Genomic DNA, 17,906 nt, shown 5'->3' on the forward strand with positions numbered 1-17,906 from the left:
CGCACCCTCCGAGCACAAAAACAACAAATTACAGCCCTCCAAACCACAGCTGAAAAGCGCCCCAGCTCACTGAACTGAAAGCTCCTGCAGACATCATCTCACATCACACAGATGATACAGCCTGATGTGCCCCTTTCATGTTCTGGTAGAATGATAATAAAAAAAAGCTATTTATCCAGACTGAAAGAATCAGACACCAAAATCCGTGACGATGCTCAGTGAGTCACTTTCACTATGATTCAGTGCCAGTCTGACTAAATCCACCCAGAAAATAAAAATCTGAGGTCTGAACACTTTTTGGACAACATGCGGCCATGTTCATGGTCACGTCAGCTGATACAGATACAGAAATAGACGTAGAAATACACAGTGAGTTGTGTTTCCTCTGGCGGAGTTTTCTTATTGTTGGAACTATGATAATGATGCAGATGCAGACTTCGGAAACACACACTGCCGTGTTACAAAAAACTACTCCAGAGGTTGGAAACGTCCGGTCAATGGGCTGTATGTGGTCCACAAGACCGCTTGATCAGGCCCACGAGGCAATTCAGAAATACAAAAAATACCAGTAACAAAAAATACAAATAGTTTCTTCTAATATATAAGAAAATAACATAAAATAGTAGACTAAGACAGCTGTCTGAATGGTCCCTGAATGCAACACGCACAAAGTGGTCACGTTTCATGGCGACATGTGTGGCAACAGCTGTCAGGAAAAAAAAAGAAGACGCAGAAGTTTGCATCTCTGTTGCAGATAGTGAAGCTCTTTTCAAAACTGGCTCTTGCAAAGACTCGGTTCTGCTCAAGACTGACTGAAACCTGGAAAACCAGCCTCGACTAGCATCATCATCATCATCATCATCATCACTACCATCTGACACTGGACGCCTCACCAAAGAGAAGCAGCTGCAGTCAGCACAGAGGTTACTGTGATATGTGTGATCAATAATTAAGTGTGGCCCTAAGGACGTTATAAAACTTGAAAAGGCCCTTAGTATGAACGACCCCCCGCACTACACACAACAACTCACACTGCAGCTCAACAAAACAAATGATCACAGATGACCTCTACTTAATTGTTGCAATATTTTGGTATAAGACTTTCAAACATATTTCCAAACATCCAAACATATTTTGTCTCCTCCAGCTTGTTTTTGCGCCCGTCAGCACACAATCATCATCATCGTATCTTATACCGCGTTGTCACCGTGAGGTTGCCGGGCAACCCGCAGGGACTCCAGGAGGTCACTGCTCCTGGTCATTTCTACACTTCCGTTTATGTACATATCAAACAAACAGTGTTAAGTAATCAGCTTTAAGGGTGCTGGAAGGCAGGTTTTGGTAACTTCAGTATGAGCCAGGCTAGCTGTTTCCACCTGCTTCCAGTCTTTATGTTATGCTAAGCTAACAACCTCCAGATAGGAGGGTGGTCTCAATCTTTTTATCTAAATCTTGGCTTATTACAAAACAATTACCTACTTACACAGACACAGCAGACTCAGTAGCTTGGCTGGTAGTTTCTTCAGCAGCCATTTCCTGATTTCTGCCCTGTGCCCTTTGTTGCTTGGCACCAAACATAAACTCGACTTCTCCATGCTGGAACTCGCTATCTGTGTTGTGATACTACAGGATATGAGAGGAGTGAGGCTCAACCATACTGCTCCAGCTACAAGCACCTAAAAGTTGCACAGAGCTGCAGTGTCAGGTGTTGCACCATGACTGACTCTTTCACATTACACAGCCATTTATATGTAAATCTTATTGTCAAAAGCTTAATTTAATCTTCGTTTGAAGTATTTCTATGAGTATTCCTTGAAATAGTATGTTCCTTTCCGATGCCAATCCAATCTTTCATGACCTGAGAGAACCATGACTAAACAACACTGGGCCCCATAAACAGTAAACACAGTTGCCGCTAGAGCCACTGTTTAAAAAGAGAATAGTGGAGTGGCTACCATCATATGACGTGCTTCCCTTTACCATCAGCTCCAAAGCAGGAAACCGCATCCCCAAATACGCCTACCATCGACTGGCACAGAGAGACCACATACCACACGGAGTGAGAAAGAGCGACGTATGAAGTGGGTCAGACTCTCACAGCTGAGCCAGACGTTGGGAGTAAATGACATAATCACTGCCTTTTGAAAACACAAACCTGCGTACGCATCCCTCCTCCCCCTGCACGGCTCTCTGCGCTCTATCAACCCCCAGAAACTCTGAGCGGCCTCGGCCTCAGCTATCCAAACAATAGTGCCGCCCTTTGCCAGAGTCCACCACTGCCACCGAAGGTATTCATTACCTCTCACAGCCAGCCTAAAACAACAGTTTGTTAACCTTTACAGGAACTGGATGATGACGAAGGACAGACTCCTCCTGAGGAGACTGAATCAGCCATCATCAGGAGGATCAGGATGGATCTGCCTGAGGAGGTTTGCAATTATACAAATCTAAATCAAACTCTGCCTTGCACAATGTGATTTTCGCATGTCATGGAAATATGTGGTGTGGTTGCCATAGCTCTTGGGTGGGCATGAATCCAGCGTTACCCTGTCACTCCCCTCTGGCAGACATGTTTGTGGAAGGAGAGCCAGAGAGGCAGACAGGATCTTGGCGCAGATATGGATGATGTCATAATGACCGTCTAAAAGCCTCAGCTACGGGGACCGGAGGGCAGGCAGGTAGAGTGCTGACAGCGCTCTGCTGAGATTATGTCAGATACCTGCCCTGCGGGACACTCGGCGCTCAGCGCTGGGGCGCGTGGCGGGTAACGTCTGTACGCTGCACAGTCCCAGGCCGCTGCAGCAGGCCGCGGCGGCTGGCAGAGGCCGTGTTGTTCTGTTTACCCTGGCTAATCGCTACAGCTACAGGGTCCTGCGCGGTGTGGGCGCAGTCCCCAGCACTCGCATTCCTCTGCGCGGCTTTAAATAACTGCTCCGTTTCTCCCCCTCTCTAAGCAAATGGGAGGAGAGTGTTAAAGATGGCAAAGAAGGCTGTTTGTTTGAGCCGGGTTCAGTGCACTGCTCCTGAGCACCGAACACACTCAGGCACACACAAACGCAAACACACACACTCTTCTCTTGTGACCAAAAAACACCTAATTGCTGCTTTGTTTTCCAAATTGAATTTACTGTGATGCTTTTTTCAACCTTCTTTTTTTTTTTTTTTGCTGAAATTGATGACATGGGGGAGTCTGGTTTCATGCTGCTCAGATCATGTGGATTTTCTCTCCGAATGAGTGTTGTGGTGCAATCCTGACAAATGTAAACACAGACTGAGGAGTCTGTGGATTTAACCCCTTCAACAAGTTCTCATGTGTTTATCATAGTGCTGGATTGTTAGATTGATTTGAAGGTAAGGAGACACCGTGTTTTTAAGGTTCTACTTGTCTGCCGTGGCTGGTACCTGGATTACTTTCCAAAAGTAAAGAGTCTTATTAGTCTTAGAGTCTTATCTTTTTTCCAGAAAAAGATCAGAGTCTAATCTTTTAATCCAGACGGCATATTGCATGTTCATATTCATGCAACTTTTAATAGCATTATAAGTGTGAAAGTTCTACATAGTGATAGTGTCCACTTCTGAAACAGTGGTAAAAGGTTAATGAGAGCTGCAGACTCCAAATAACCCCATGTATTATTTTCCCAACATGCATAAATAGACATCCGGAGGTGACAGAATGTCCATCCATAAATATGAAAACACAGCCTTGACAGGAGGTAATGATCAGCTTGCAAACACACCGGGACAAATGTGCATTTCACCAAACGTAAGAAGCTTTCACCATTAATAAGCTGCAAATGAATGTGCACGAGCCTCCCTCGAGCGTGTGTGTGTGTGTGTGTGTTTGCGCTTGAGAGGGTGTGAGCGTGGGAGCCGTGCCCGGCTCGGCCTCTGAGTTCAGTCCAAGCTGTGGCAAAAACCCGGAGTGCTGCAGGTTTTTGGTTGCCCGTGTTAGACCGCCTTCTCCAAAGTTTGGCATGACAGAAAGAGGAGTGTGTGGGGAAGAGCAGAGGGCTTTGAAAGTTAAAATAAACTGACCTCCTAAATAGAGAGAAAGCAGACGCAGCTCTGTCTGATGTATTTGACTGACTTGACTTCACTTTCAGGCTCCCATGGACCTCTGACCCATGCCAAGGGAAAACCAAAACAAACCACAGGGCTACTACTGTCACTTTACTCTAAATACAGAACCACATGGGAAATCCTGAAATAGCCATATCCACTTCTCATGATGCCCATTTTAGGGGAGACGACTGAGATGTGATAATACCACTTCCTGTGCAACATGAGGCCCTGTGCGTTTAGTTATTCCAGACAAAGATGAGAATCTAGGGCAGACTGGACGTCTGGAGTCCTGATAACGAGGAGATGCTGCCGAGATGCAGAGGAGAGACGAGACTCGGAGGGCCGCCTGGGAAATGAGCAGCTGCTGTCAGCGAGGCTGATAGATGGGATGCCTCGGTGCTAGCAACGGCAAGAAAAACTCATTCTTGTTGGGGAAAAAAAACACCCTTTACTCAGAACAAACACGGCATGTGCGCAGATACTGATATTTATGTAACCGCCTTATTTTGAAAGGACATCTTTGATGACTACTGAAAATACAACTCTTCCTTTCATAAGTGGAAGAAGTGTGAGACAGATGCACACACATAAACAAAAACAAGGAGCAAAAAAGCACCCCGTAACCTTCGCCGCTTCTCCCTATCCTACAATTTACACCAAGCTTTCAAGTGCTGAGGGTAAGAAGAAAAAAGAAAGCCGGCCTCTGGATATTTTTTCAGCCCAACACATGGAGATAATTACAACGAAAGTCTGCATCTGCCGGTAAACAGGTTCAGGTTCCACAGGGATCTGGAACAGGACGTGAAGTGGGATGAGCATGCAAAGGTTCATTCAAGGTTTTTACAGTTTAGTGATTTACAAATTAAATATGCAACCATTCTCCCATGCCCCAGGATGCACTCACTCTTTTATTCCTGACATTAACGATAACAATGCCCCTGTGAAGCCCCCTTACATAGACGTGATGTGGAAACAGAGACAAAGGCATATCAGGCCATAAACGTCAACTTCTCTCTACTTGCCAACATGCCTGGGAAGCGTTCAAGTTCCTCCGCTTTCATCAGTTTTAGGAAGTGTACAGTGAAAGATAGACCAACATTAACAACATGTGGATTCCAGGGAAACATATGACCGGAAAATAATTGGCAAAGTTCGGGGATTTCATGTGATGCAGACATGCAGTAAGTGTTCAGCTGTTAATGATAAAGCCTCCCAATCTGGTAAGTATGCAGTATATGAATTGCAGCGTATGCTAGAGCTCAAAGAACACGTGTAAAACAATGATTACATAGATGGGCTGCTGTGATGTATGCTGCACACTGTATATTAAACAGACCGTCACTAAGTCTAACTGCTACTTACTGAACCATAACAGATATTCTATAATCTCCGACTGTCTCTCTCTCAAATGGGACATAAAGTGCAGAAGAGCTGCCTGGCGTTCAGGTGATTTGTCCTCATCTACAGCAGCTAATCCAGACGGAGACGACATCTGGTTGGTGGCTTGGCTGTCTGTCCCGGTCTGTCACAGCATAATCACACAGACTGCTCAGACAAAAGTGACATTCATAACCTGATTGGAATTTGGATGACTGGTGTTTGCAAACAAACTTAAACCTCACGAAACTGTAAGAAAATATTCTTTACAACAGGAGCTACTGTCAGAGCAGACCTCCAATATGTTTAGATGAACAACTGCATCAAATGACTAAAGGTGGTATGAAAGGTGTTGCTCCTAGTGACGGGGTCCTTGGCTCTATGGAGCGTTTTAATGACTTACAGCTCATTGTTTAGGTTTTTCAGCTCATCCTCTGGGCATCATGAATGTCTGTACCAAGTTCCATGGCAATCCATCCAATAGCTGTTAAGATATTTCCGCCTGGACCAGAGAGCCAAAGAGGTGGACTGACCGACCGGCCCGCAGACTGGCATTTGCCATCCGCAAGGGCCTCGCCGCTAGCATGGCTAAAAATATCGGCCAACATTTGTTGGTAACACCTTTTAAACCTGGGATTTGCTTGCGTTTCTCTGTTTCTATCATTGCAAATGGAATGCTTCGGTTTTTTCGGACAGGTGGCCAGAAGGAGCAAACTATGTCAAAACAACTCCTCTGCCAGCACCGACATATGTTCTCCAGTTTGTTCTACAGCTGTTTAACCCTGGAATATCATTCATCCAACTTCAATTTAGGCTTAAATCCATTTCTCATCCTGCAAACATTCCCTTAGGATTTAAAGTGAATGTTTATGGAGCAGTCGTATACCAAATAAAAGCAATGTCCCCTGTTTGAGTTTCTTATCCCCAGGTTCTCAGTCACTTTATCATGTCATCGTGCCCAATGAAGGTTAAAAAACCTTCTCTCTCTATTACTTTCAAAGTTATGGACATAAAAATGACATCTGTCTGTTGGCAGAAATCCCAGATCCAGATCACCACTAAAACCTGACTGTTTGTTGGACCCCTGCCTGCCCGTCCACCAAACTGCAGCCAAATTCTTGACTGTGAAATCGTTGTACATATTGAAGCCCACATGCTGAAAGGTATTCCTTGCGCTTCCACACACGGACAGACACCGCAAGTCTTCGGAGGAAAGGTTTGCTCACTCTGGGCCTCGCTGTGCTGACGTCACAACAGCTCAAAGATGGAAAAAGCCTTCATATTGTTGCTGCTATAGCCATGGCCGTTTTAACACGAGGGGGAGAAATTTCCACTTGTCCACACCACATTCCAGCGCTCGTACTGAACAGCACACATCTCCTCTCCGGGTTGAAGTAAAACCCTCTCGTCGCCCGCCACAAAAACTCCCAGCGAGGGTCTTTTCAGATGCTTTGAACGTGAAATCCAGGAGACAGGTGACTGTGGACCGCCTCCACGATCCACGCCGAATGCGAAGCAGCGTGTGGTATTCCAGGAATTTGAAATGTCTCTCTTGAATAATTTGACACAGAAGCTGCAAAACGTGACACACCACGAAGAAATCAAGGGAGGAGGAGGGAGGACCGGTGGCCGAGCCAACTCTCTGACTCTTCACGGTGTCGAGGAGGAAGAGCGCTGTCACGGCGCTGCATGTAGGATTCACTTGACCCCGATTAAAACCAGCCCGTTTACTTCCACATGGGCGAAGCGATGGAAGCAGCTGGAGAGGAGACGTCTGTGTGACCAAATACATCTTGTCTGTGCTGCAAAGCTGTGGGTGATGACTGTAAGAAGGACCACAAGCCTGGAACTCACAGCCAACAACTTACTTAGGATTTAAACAGGCTTTACATCGGCTTTCTACAGCCACAGATGAACATAAGGAAGCGCTGATGTGTCATTCTTCACTCAGTAGCACTGCGTCTGAGCTTCTTCTTTAATGTACGAACGTGTGTAAGCGTCCAGAGTGGCTGCTGAACTCTGGACGAAATCACCGTTAAGAAATTAGGGAGGAAAACAAGTTTTTCTAAAGTTAGAGTGATGTGAGAAGATGGTTCTGACACCAATGTGGTGTCCACAGAAATATGGAGCGGTTGCATCACATTGTGCTGTTATCTGTAATTTATCATTTTAAAAGTCAAGCTACATGGCAAGCTGAGGTTTCTATCAATCTGCACATACAAAGAAACAAATAACTTATAACACTTTACCACAGCTGAACATGGCACACGGCCATTCACTGCGTCATTTTCTGGTTCAGGATCTCATTCTGGACCCCGAGCGAGCAAGAGAAAAGAGGGCCGGTGAAATCCAGCTCTGGGCCGGAGACTGACGTAGACTGCATGGCTCCACGTCTCACCACAGCTGATCTGATACAGAGCGCAGAAAAGGCTCCACTCATGCCTGACACTGGAGTCGAGGGGGGACGTGGGGGTGGGGGGCATAGATCTTAAAAGTACATTTAAATGCTATGTAATGAGCCGTGCCGCGGTAATTAAAGTGCAACATGGCAACGTTTTCCTGCGATGCAGTGGAGGGTAAACCCAGCTCACCTCAGCTTAGCCACCTATTTATTTGCGGAGCAGAGTTATACCCACTCGACATAAATCTTTATGACTTGAATTCATGGCGGCTGGTGTCAAATTCATCCAAGTTACGAAGAAGTTATGGCATTCGGGCAAGAGAGGCCTGAAAGAATCAGTCATACCAGACTTTTGTGCACATTGGTTATTGTTCATTATAACCACTGACAGGAGGTCAGAGTTTCTGTTTTTGCCAGGTTCACACAGAGGTGGGAAAGAAACACAAGACATTTAGGCACGCACTTTAGTGGAGCACCATTTTAAGATACATTATTTATACTTCAATCTTCAATTATATCAATTTCTAAAGACTTTTGTCTTTACTCCACCACACGACAGAGCTTTTAACTCAACTACACTCAACTGAACTGACAGCTGTGGTTACCAGTGACTTCACAGGTAAAGGTTTAGTGTGTGAAACATATGGTAAGATCATGAGGCGCCTTGACTTGCAGATTTAGGTACACGTTAAGACCACCTGAACCTGCTTTACTTTACCATCAATTTAACAATGAAGGATACTAAAAGGGGTCAACCTGCGTATATGTGTGTACTTTCACTCTTGATATTGAACACTTTTCTGCTAATGCTGCAGGATTTTTTACCGAAGTAAGGATTTGGATGCAGGACTTTTCCTTGTAACGGAGCTACTTAATTTTAATACTTTTTCCACCACTGCCTTACAATAACAATAAAAACTGGGCTTAGTACCATATAATTCTATTCCATTTTAAGCATTTGATGGAGTTTCACTGCTGTCGAAATTAATAATTCAAAGTAATATAGGCCAGAATGATCTGAAATACATCTGGATGGATATGACCATGCAGTGAGATGTGATGAACAGCCAGATCTACAGTGACATGTTACAGTGTGCTCATCTGCACATGTAACTGTATTCATACCTCTCTAAAAAGTCTGTTTATGAGCCACCAAGCAGGGCCCCCTCACCTCTCCGGGGCTCCGCAGAGGAAAAACTGTAGACCCGGAGGTCAGAGCGGCTCTAATAGTTAATCTCAGCGGCCTAATTATATCCCCCCCACCTCATCAATCCTCGGCATTGTCTGAGCCTCGCACCGTCACTCACCGACCCTGAAGCCCTGCCCGATGAGCGTGTCGGCCGCCTGCCCGTTCTCCGCGATCAGCGTGGTGTTGTTGCCCTGCTCGCAGGTATCCTGACACTGGCCCTTCAGGCAGATCCGCTTGCAGATGAGGGGAGCGATGACCACCTTGAAGCGCTCCCGTGCGGAGGAGCGCTCCGTGCACCACGCCAGCCTGTGGACGCTCAGCCAGATGACAAGCAGATGGGGGATCAGAGAGGGCATCCTGGCATCCTTCGCTGCCCTCCGCAGAGACCCGGGGACATTAAATCACAAGCCGCGGGCTTCGGGCTCCAGCTCCAAGGCGCTTTGCTTTGTTATCCGAGGCGGATTTTTGACGTCTCATACGGCGGAAAAAAAGCGCGTCCTCCCTCCTGTTTTCTCCTTAACGAAAGGGGGGAGAAAGAAATCACTTCCCTCTCATACCCGACTGACTCGTCTGCAAATCCCACAAGTTTGACATCCTCAGAAGTTTCTCGCAGCCCTCGATGCAGTTGTGTGGAAATAATAATTAAAAAAAAGTTGCCGTGGCTCTTCCTCCTTCTCGCCTGTTGCGTCGCAGAGCTGGAGGGAGTGCGAGCGTATGTGGGTTCGGGAGAGAAAGAAGGGAGGAGAGGGAGGAGAGGAGAAGGGGTGAGCCAGCCCTCTCTCCGGAGGAACCTGGCCGCGGGCCAGCCAGGCGGTGCAGGAGCAAAGCTGAAAGTGGTTTCCTTGTTGGTTGTTTCTCCTCGCACCCCCCTGATCCCCCACCTCTCCTCTCCTCTCCTGCCCCCGCGCAGACCCCGCTCTGCAAATCATGGCTGCACAGCTGTGTGTGTCACTCTGAATATATAAAAAAGAAATACTGACATGTATTATACAGCAGTTATACCTACACCTTTTCTGATGTGTGCAAGTATGAATGTGAGACACCAGCAGCACCTCTTTGTCCTCATGCCCCTGCACACACACCTGCATTATCTCTGCTCACTCGACTATATGTTATCATTGCGCCTGCGTTGATGCCCAGCCTTCCCTGGATGCACCAGAAGTCTTCAGAGTCAGACAAGCTCATAAATGTAGAGACACTTCCTGATATAGGTCATGAGGGTCAGACTGAGGACACCACTCTCAACCTGTAAGGAAGCAGCTGTATGTGGACATCTAGTTTTAGTCTCTTTGAATATCTAATGGAGGTGTGACAACTCTCTGTGACATCTGCACTACAGCTTTCCAGATGTGCAACCTGTTTATCACATTCAGTTTTTTTTTCCTAAGAGCAGACAAAGCAGTGTTTTATGTAGGAAAAGGTCACTTCGCAACAGAAAAACACCAATTTAAAAAGTTCTTCACTCAGTTTTCACCTAAATAAAACTTCTAAGCTGTAAAATCCTGCATATAAATTAAAGGTTAAAGCCTTAATTCTGAGAAACAGTCTTCGTCCCACTATGAATAAAGCCTAATCAACATTTTATTGTTGTAGATGATGTGAGTAACAATAACTTTGGTTGGTTTAAACTTCAGAAATGCACTATGAGCTTACTGTGTACTTATTTTACAAAGTAGTTCGTAACTATAATCGTCAGTTACATTTAACACAGAGAAGAAGCTCAATGTGTCCCTCTGAAGCTGTTAGACCTCACGTAACTATTAAAAACGTGAAGGCAGACAGCGGTAAGAGCCACGGGGGGGCCAGCCGGCCCCTGGGGTCACATGGGCAGGGGGTGAATGTGAGAATGAGACAAAGGGAAAGGAAGAGGGAGAAAGAGAGAGTTGAATCACTTCCTCTCCAGAAAGTGAGAGTGTTTACCTTCGGTCGCTGAGGAAATGACTGCATGGGCCTACGGAGAGTTCACAGGCCGCTCTCACATTTCCCTCTGCTGCTCGCCATCGCTGCATCATCGGCTGCCAAGACACACACACACAATTCAAATCCAATGTAGGTCACGCATAAACCATCCCTGAGTATTATTATTAGTACAATATAATTACTTCCTTCTGAAAACTGAAACTTTAGTGTTTCTCATTGCACCACACAAGGATGACAAACAGAAACAAACAGCTGTATTATGTAACCTAAAGATAAACCCAGATGTTAACATCTGAGCGTGGGAATGGAAGTATCTAGATCCTTTAGTTAAGCATAAGTATGAGTAACACAATGCAAAAATACTCCGTCACAAGTAAGACTCTTGGATTCAAAAATTTTACGTCATTAAAAGTGAAGAATGATCAGCAAAAGCATCAAAAGTAAAGAATAAAAGTGCTCACTGTGGAGCAGAATGGCCCCTGTCAGTGCTGTATATTACACATTCATGTGTAAGCAGCGCTTTAACGATGGAGCTGACCAGGATATAAAACTGTTACAGGTAAAAAAAACTAATATATGAAAGAATTATAAGTATTGTTGGGTAGGTATTAACTGTTTAACAACACATAGTATCTATTACCAGTGCTTACTTTGACTGTCAGATATGTGCATGTGTGTGGGTAAATGCACTTTGTGCCTCTGCTTACCCAGAGGTGACGTGATTTATTCTTATTTTATTTAAACAGTTGTGATGAAAGCCATCAGATTCTGCAAGCAGAAGCTTGAAGCTCAGAGCACAGGGACAATATTTTGATCTCACCCCGGGACAGTTTACAGTACTGAGTGTGTCTTGTTCAGATGCACCTCTCTCTCACCAGCCACCAAAGTGCTTCACCGTGTCGTTTTTCATGATAAGCAAGCTCGCTCCCTGTGCGAACGTCCACCGACGCGCTCAGGGATATGTTATGTTTAAGTGCCTTCCGCGGCGCTTGCTCCGACTTGATGTCATAACTCCCTTTTGTGGTCTGGTTTGTTGGAACAAGTTTGCATCCCTCCGAGTGAGTCTTCAGGTTCATTTCATTCAGTTTCAGCGCAGACAGTGAAATCCACACGTGGGCTTGTTAACTCTAGGCTCTGGTTTGTCTTGTTCCAGTCAGATTATCGACGTGTATCACTGAAACCACATTAGTAGCAAGTAGTCAGTAAAACCACTATCCTCTCTGTGTGAAAGTCTCATTCAGCGCACTGTGAGTGGTTTATGATGGTCATGTGAGATCTTGAATATTATTTGAGACTGTTAAATACTTAACAGTATCGCACACAGTCTGATCATGAACCCACACACATCCCAGAGCTGGAAACACACCACGATTTCAGCCTTCTTTGACCTTCAACACTATGGATGCACTCATTAGTTCAGATAAAACCATTACATGTGCAGTATCTGGACTTCATCAGCCTCCCCTGACACAACCTTCTTGGTATTATGGATGAAACGTTGCTGTGTGTTGGCATGTTTTCCAGTTACATCGAACCTGTTAAGCTTCTATAATCATACCAAAGGCCACCTCAAATAGCTAGTTTGTGCGTATGAACACAGCTGTCATTACTCAGCACTGGCAGAGGAGTAAGGTGTTATTTGGGAGCTGTCTTTGGGCGTGTCCGAAAACTGTTTGGCAAAGTTTCAGACAGTGTGAAAACTCGCCTCCAGGGTTAATGTGGTTTTCCTGCCACGATACAATGAAATGAAGCGACTGAGGCCGAGGCGATAATGCTGGCATGATCTAAAATTAGAGTATATCCTCGTGGCTTCAGCTCGGAGGGAACTGCCACACCGTCGATCCAGTTAATACTTTACTGCTCTCAGAATTTAAATCTGGTCTCAAAACGCTTTGTGGATCATTTCTTCAAAGGGAGCTCTTCTTCTTCTTCTTCTCACATTTGGAATAAACAGCCACAGAAAGAAAAGAAGTATAAACAAGGCCCTTTAATATAGTAACATTTACAGTAGGTAACAGGATGAATGTGATGTAGGGGCATATATTTGAACACAGAAGCATAAAAAAGTAAGTCATTTCACACTTAACACTGACTCTTTAAGGACGAATGCCATTTCAGTTTAAACCTACATGCAAAGGCCTCCCTGTATCTGTCATACAAAAAACAATAAATATGTTTATCTGGGGTGAAGACTACCATGGCAAATCGTATTCTGGGTATACAGGAACAGATATTTAACATTTTGAGTGCTTCTGAAAATGACTTACACTTGTAAATGTACAGAGAATAGTTACATGGAGATCATTATAGTAGTACACACAGTTAATGACACCAGAGACCTACAGTGCAGCTCGAATGGCTGAGAAGATTAATGCTCTGCTGTTAACCCTGATGCATCAGCTGTGTCACATCGGAGCATCAGGAAGGAGTTTAATAAGATTCCATATATTTACAATGAATGTTAGTATACTGATGTTTTCAAAGCATGTTACGTTGTTTTAAAAAAGAGGGAAAAAAAGTAATTGTTGCACATGAACTTTCCCACAAATGTTGACCCTCACTCAACCGGATAAAATGGCTAAAACTACATTCTTATTTACATGAACAGACGGAGGGGCGCGTCGCTGCCAGCGGAGGACAAGTTATGCACATGCAAGCATCAAAGTCTCTCCACTAGTAATTGCTATTAACTGGCCGGTAAGAATTATACAAGTCCAGAAAAGGAGACGCTTTCCAGACGTACAGCAGCAGCTTGGAGAAAAAAAGAAAAGGAATGCTATCTGGTCCATGAGAGAGAGAGAGAGACACAGATGATGATCAGACTGGTGGAACAGTAAAACAGCGTGGAAGCGCTTTATCCGGGTACATGCTGACGACAACTAACTGCGTCCACATCCAAACAACCCAGAGAGCTTTGTGTATGTACAGATATCTTCAAACTCAGATAGTCTCGACACAGATAACTTCCGCTCGGCTGAAAACACTACGATTGTGTAACTGATGAGGGCTCCGCAGAGAGACGAGAGGAGATTCGACAGAGCCGAGCGGGGCTTCACAACGAGGCGCTGCTGACGGAACTGGTTCATGCTTCATTAAGACACGACATTTTAGCTTTTCAGATAACAAACGGCCTCTTTAGGGTAAACTGCAAGGCTACGCTGCCCTCTTAAATGTAATGGCTCAACTGACCAGTTATGTGCACTGGGATTTTGTGTCAATTACTGCTTTTTATTTTATTCTATTAATTCTTAATTATTACTTGAACATGCCGTCATCTGTGATATTGCAATAATATTCATAAATGTGGTTTGGTCCTTTATAAGCACCAGATTATTATTCTTTAGTTTGTCGCTCTCCTGTTACACACCATGAAAAAACCTGAATCAGACAGCGCTGCAACACCTCCCTACAGGATCAGCAGAAATAATCAGACCAGCTGCACAGCGAGGATGAATACCAGGGTAAAGATGGGAGACCGGTATCTTAAAAGAACAAAGATATTGTCCGGGACTTCGGTCGATAGCGCCATCATTTAAATGTTTTATATTCTAGTCGTAGAGCATGCATTTCAGTGAAACAGATACAATATTAGACACCATTTTATTGGCTGTTCCAGCTGAGTGGACTGAAGATACCCATATTTCTTGGGCATAATATCCACAGCATTAATGACGATACATATATTTGAGCCCATAAATATTGTGTGAAAGCACCAACACTCCTACTCAAATATCATCACTTTATCGAGATCAAAACACCGAACCAAAAATACTGCGACATTTGGTTTAGTCAGTAATGCCCGGCTGCGTAATGCACATGGTCCGTGCTCGCATTATCTGTCCACACATGAAGCATGAACCAGCCCTGTGGGTCCGTTTCCATTCATCTGAGCAGCTCAGCGTTTTGGCAAAGGCCAAAAATAATTCAACAGCAAATCCGATCTTTGACTAAAGTGTGAAACTACAAGAAAGTTTGTCCTGAAAACAATCCAGGTGGGATCTTGAGGAGCAGCAGCAGCAGCAGCAGCAGTGACTCAGTTGATGTTTGAGTGAGTGTTCAAGGCACTTATATTTTTAAAGTGGGGAAACAGCTCTTATCCACCTCTGCCACCAATTTTCCAAATTACTGGTGAACAGTTGGCAAACCAGCAACTGCCTGTGCAAGAACAACCTGTCCGCTACTGCTGCTGCTTCAGGAATGTCCGGAAAAAATGCCTTTTGACAAATACATGCGGTGGATATTTTAAAAGTTATTGTTAGATAAAAGAGTGTGAAAAATGAAAATGTCCGAGATAAATGAATCTTCAAGGCTCGGGTTATATGTAGCCTGACTCTCTCCTTTAACAGCATGGAGAGGAGATGACTTTATCCATCATGTTTACAAGTACACCAGCACCTCAATCCATATTTTTCAACAGACAGTTACTCCTTTAATCATCCTCTACACACAGTCCACAACCGAGCTGTCGTCCTCCTCCGCTCCCCATTCTCCGAACCTCATCTGAGGGGACGGAGCTGCTGGATGGAGATTGTTTATATCATCCATGGCGTCCGGGTCCGTGTCATCACTGGCTCCAATCCCCATGTGACCGCCTTCCTCCCTGTGCGTGCGGATGTGTTTCCGCAGCGCTGCCGGTTCCTTGAAGCTGCGGTTGCAGAAGGGGCAGCAGCAGGGTCTCTCTCCGGTGTGGATGAGCTGGTGGTGTTTGAGGTGCTGCAGGCGGCTCAGGCGCTTCCCGCAGATGGCGCACACATAGGGTTTCTCTCCGGTGTGTGTGCGCCTGTGCTTTCGCAAACCGTCCAAGTGGCGGAAGCAATTTCCACACTCAGAGCAAGAGTACGGCTTCTCGCCCGTGTGTATGCGCAGGTGGGTCTTAAGCGCCCCGGACTCGCGGAAGCGACGGCCGCAGACTCCACATGGGTAGGGCTTCTCTCCAGTGTGGATGCGGATGTGCTTCTTCAGGCTGGAGATAAGACGGAACGTCTTTCCACATTCCAGGCAGTGGTGAGGCCGATCTCCAGAGGGTTCCCCTGCTGTGTCAGGGGCCGAAGGTCCTGCAGAGTCCTCTGCTCTGCCTGGTGAAACACTGTCTCCTCTCCCAGCTCCAGAAGTCCTAGCCAACTGTTTCTGCCCATCAAGTCCACCCTGCTGCAGGGCACCGCCGCAGTCTCGCACGGGTCTTTGGTGACGCAGAGGGTGAGTAAAGGAACGCTGGGAGCCTCCCTCCCCTCCGACTTGAACGTAGCCAAGGTCACCCACGTTGTGGGATGATCGCTCTCCATCCCCAACTCTGTTGTCATTACGCAACCCAGGCTCCTTCCTGCTGGGCTGACCAGAGCCTGACGCTGGTCCCTGCTCCTCTTTAATCTCAAACCTGGATGTTCCACCCGGTGCCTGAGACTGCCTCTCATCTAAAAACAAATCAAAACATGCAGAGGCGCTTAATGTAGAAGAATTACTATACTATTTATGGATTCATTTGTCACAACTCACACTCAGCATAATCAGACAGAATAAACTGTTTGGCTCGCACACATTTTATATTTACCTGGTCTGCTGGAATCAGAGCACATATGAGATGTGTTGGATGCAAAGTCCAGAGCGTGGTTAGTCACAGAGCCATCTGGTTGGATTGAAAGCTGGCACATTTTATAGTCATCTCTTGGCTCAAACCCATGAAGCGAATCATCCACAGAGCCACCGAGACCCAAGTCGACACCTGCTCCGTTCACATTTCGGGAATTCTGGTGGTCCCGGTCCAAGCCTGAAGTCATTGAGGCCATGGAAGACAGCGATGGGGCGAAGACTGACTGATTAATTGACTGTGGGCCTGTGTATGAGATCTGAAGCTGATCTATGAGCTTCTGAGCACTACACAGACACTCCTGCAAAGTCTTCAACTCCCTCTCTGACACTTCGAGACGCACTTTGAGTCTTTCATTCTCCTGCTCCTTGTGTAGCAGCTCTTGCTGAGTCTCATTAAGCACAAGCACCACTTCTCCCAGAAGAGTATCAACTGCGGCGGACATGGCAGTTTGAATGGTCGGGGCGAGACGTGATTTCAGCGACGTTACAGTCATGTTGCCCTGCGAAGCTCCGTATCCAGCCTTGTCTGCTTTCCGATCGTAGCAAGACTCGACCCCGCTCCTGTCGGGGATGTTGATGATACTTTGTTTACGGTTTCCACTGTGGACTGAGCTGCTGCCGCTATTTGATGGCGAGGAATCCATGCTACCAGCATAGCCTGTCCTCCTGGAAGTCATTATTTTAATGTCGTTAGCTAGCTCTAATTCAGTTAGCTAACGTTTACAGGCTATGCTAACGTTTAACGTGCGAGTAAAAAACAGTCCAAAATTCTAGTGAACTGGATTAATTATGCGAGTACTGTTGCTGGAATATGTCAGAGCAATGCGTCAGTGTCACCAATTACATTTGTCTCATTAGCTCTTTAACTGGCGTCGCTGATAAAAACAATGTACTCAACTCCGAGATGCGACTCTTCGCAGGGCCTGGCTCCGCTCGCTAACATTAGCCTGCTAGCTTTAAAGCTAACACTGCCAGTCGGTCAAAGACGTATTCTTGCATGCAGTGCGACTCTGCAGGACAAACGTGCTGATGGTCTTTAACTGCGTTATTCAAGTCCGTAAATTAGTGTTCAGATACTTTGATACCATGGCCCTCAGCAGCGACTCACCCATTCCCAGCTTGTTTCTGCAGAACTGCACTACACTGTACACTGAGGCCCGTCGCACAGAAATGACGTCAACAAATGCGCTTTAGTTTTAGTGGTCTGCATGCCCTGGATTCTGACTTGAAGGGAGTTAACGCCTGTGGTTTACTCAGGACAGCATCACAAGGAAGTAAAGTACTGTGGCTTTCGTTTTCTTCAATCAAATTACCCTTAGCATATCGAGACATTTTTGTTTAAAATAGATCATGCATAGAAAAAATGTTTTT

General features: G+C 45.6%; 2 protein-coding genes across 4 annotated transcripts in view; both read right to left on the reverse strand.

Moving 5' to 3' along the window:
- Positions 1–9,744, reverse strand: part of ltbp3 (latent transforming growth factor beta binding protein 3) — a 33,776-nt gene extending 24,032 nt beyond the window's left edge. For all 3 annotated transcript variants that reach the window (XM_041951848.1, XM_041951847.1, XM_041951846.1), the window contains exon 1: positions 9,148–9,744. In XM_041951848.1, the coding sequence (XP_041807782.1) occupies positions 9,148–9,385 (238 nt within the window). In that variant the 5' untranslated portion in view covers positions 9,386–9,744. The remainder of the gene's footprint in view (positions 1–9,147) is intronic.
- A 3,177-nt stretch (positions 9,745–12,921) lies between these two features.
- On the reverse strand, positions 12,922–17,689 carry si:ch1073-224n8.1 (zinc finger protein 16-like). The gene is made up of 2 exons (XM_041952405.1): positions 16,498–17,689; positions 12,922–16,360 (listed from the first exon to the last, which is right to left on the reverse strand). The coding sequence occupies exons 1-2, from the start codon at positions 17,210–17,212 to the stop codon at positions 15,390–15,392; spliced, it is 1,686 nt and encodes a 561-aa protein (XP_041808339.1). The 5' UTR covers positions 17,213–17,689; the 3' UTR covers positions 12,922–15,389.
- Positions 17,690–17,906: the final 217 nt, after the last annotated feature.

The sequence above is a fragment of the Chelmon rostratus genome, chromosome 14 (genome assembly GCF_017976325.1).
Source record: "Chelmon rostratus isolate fCheRos1 chromosome 14, fCheRos1.pri, whole genome shotgun sequence".
Classification (NCBI taxonomy): Eukaryota; Metazoa; Chordata; class Actinopteri; order Chaetodontiformes; family Chaetodontidae; genus Chelmon; species Chelmon rostratus.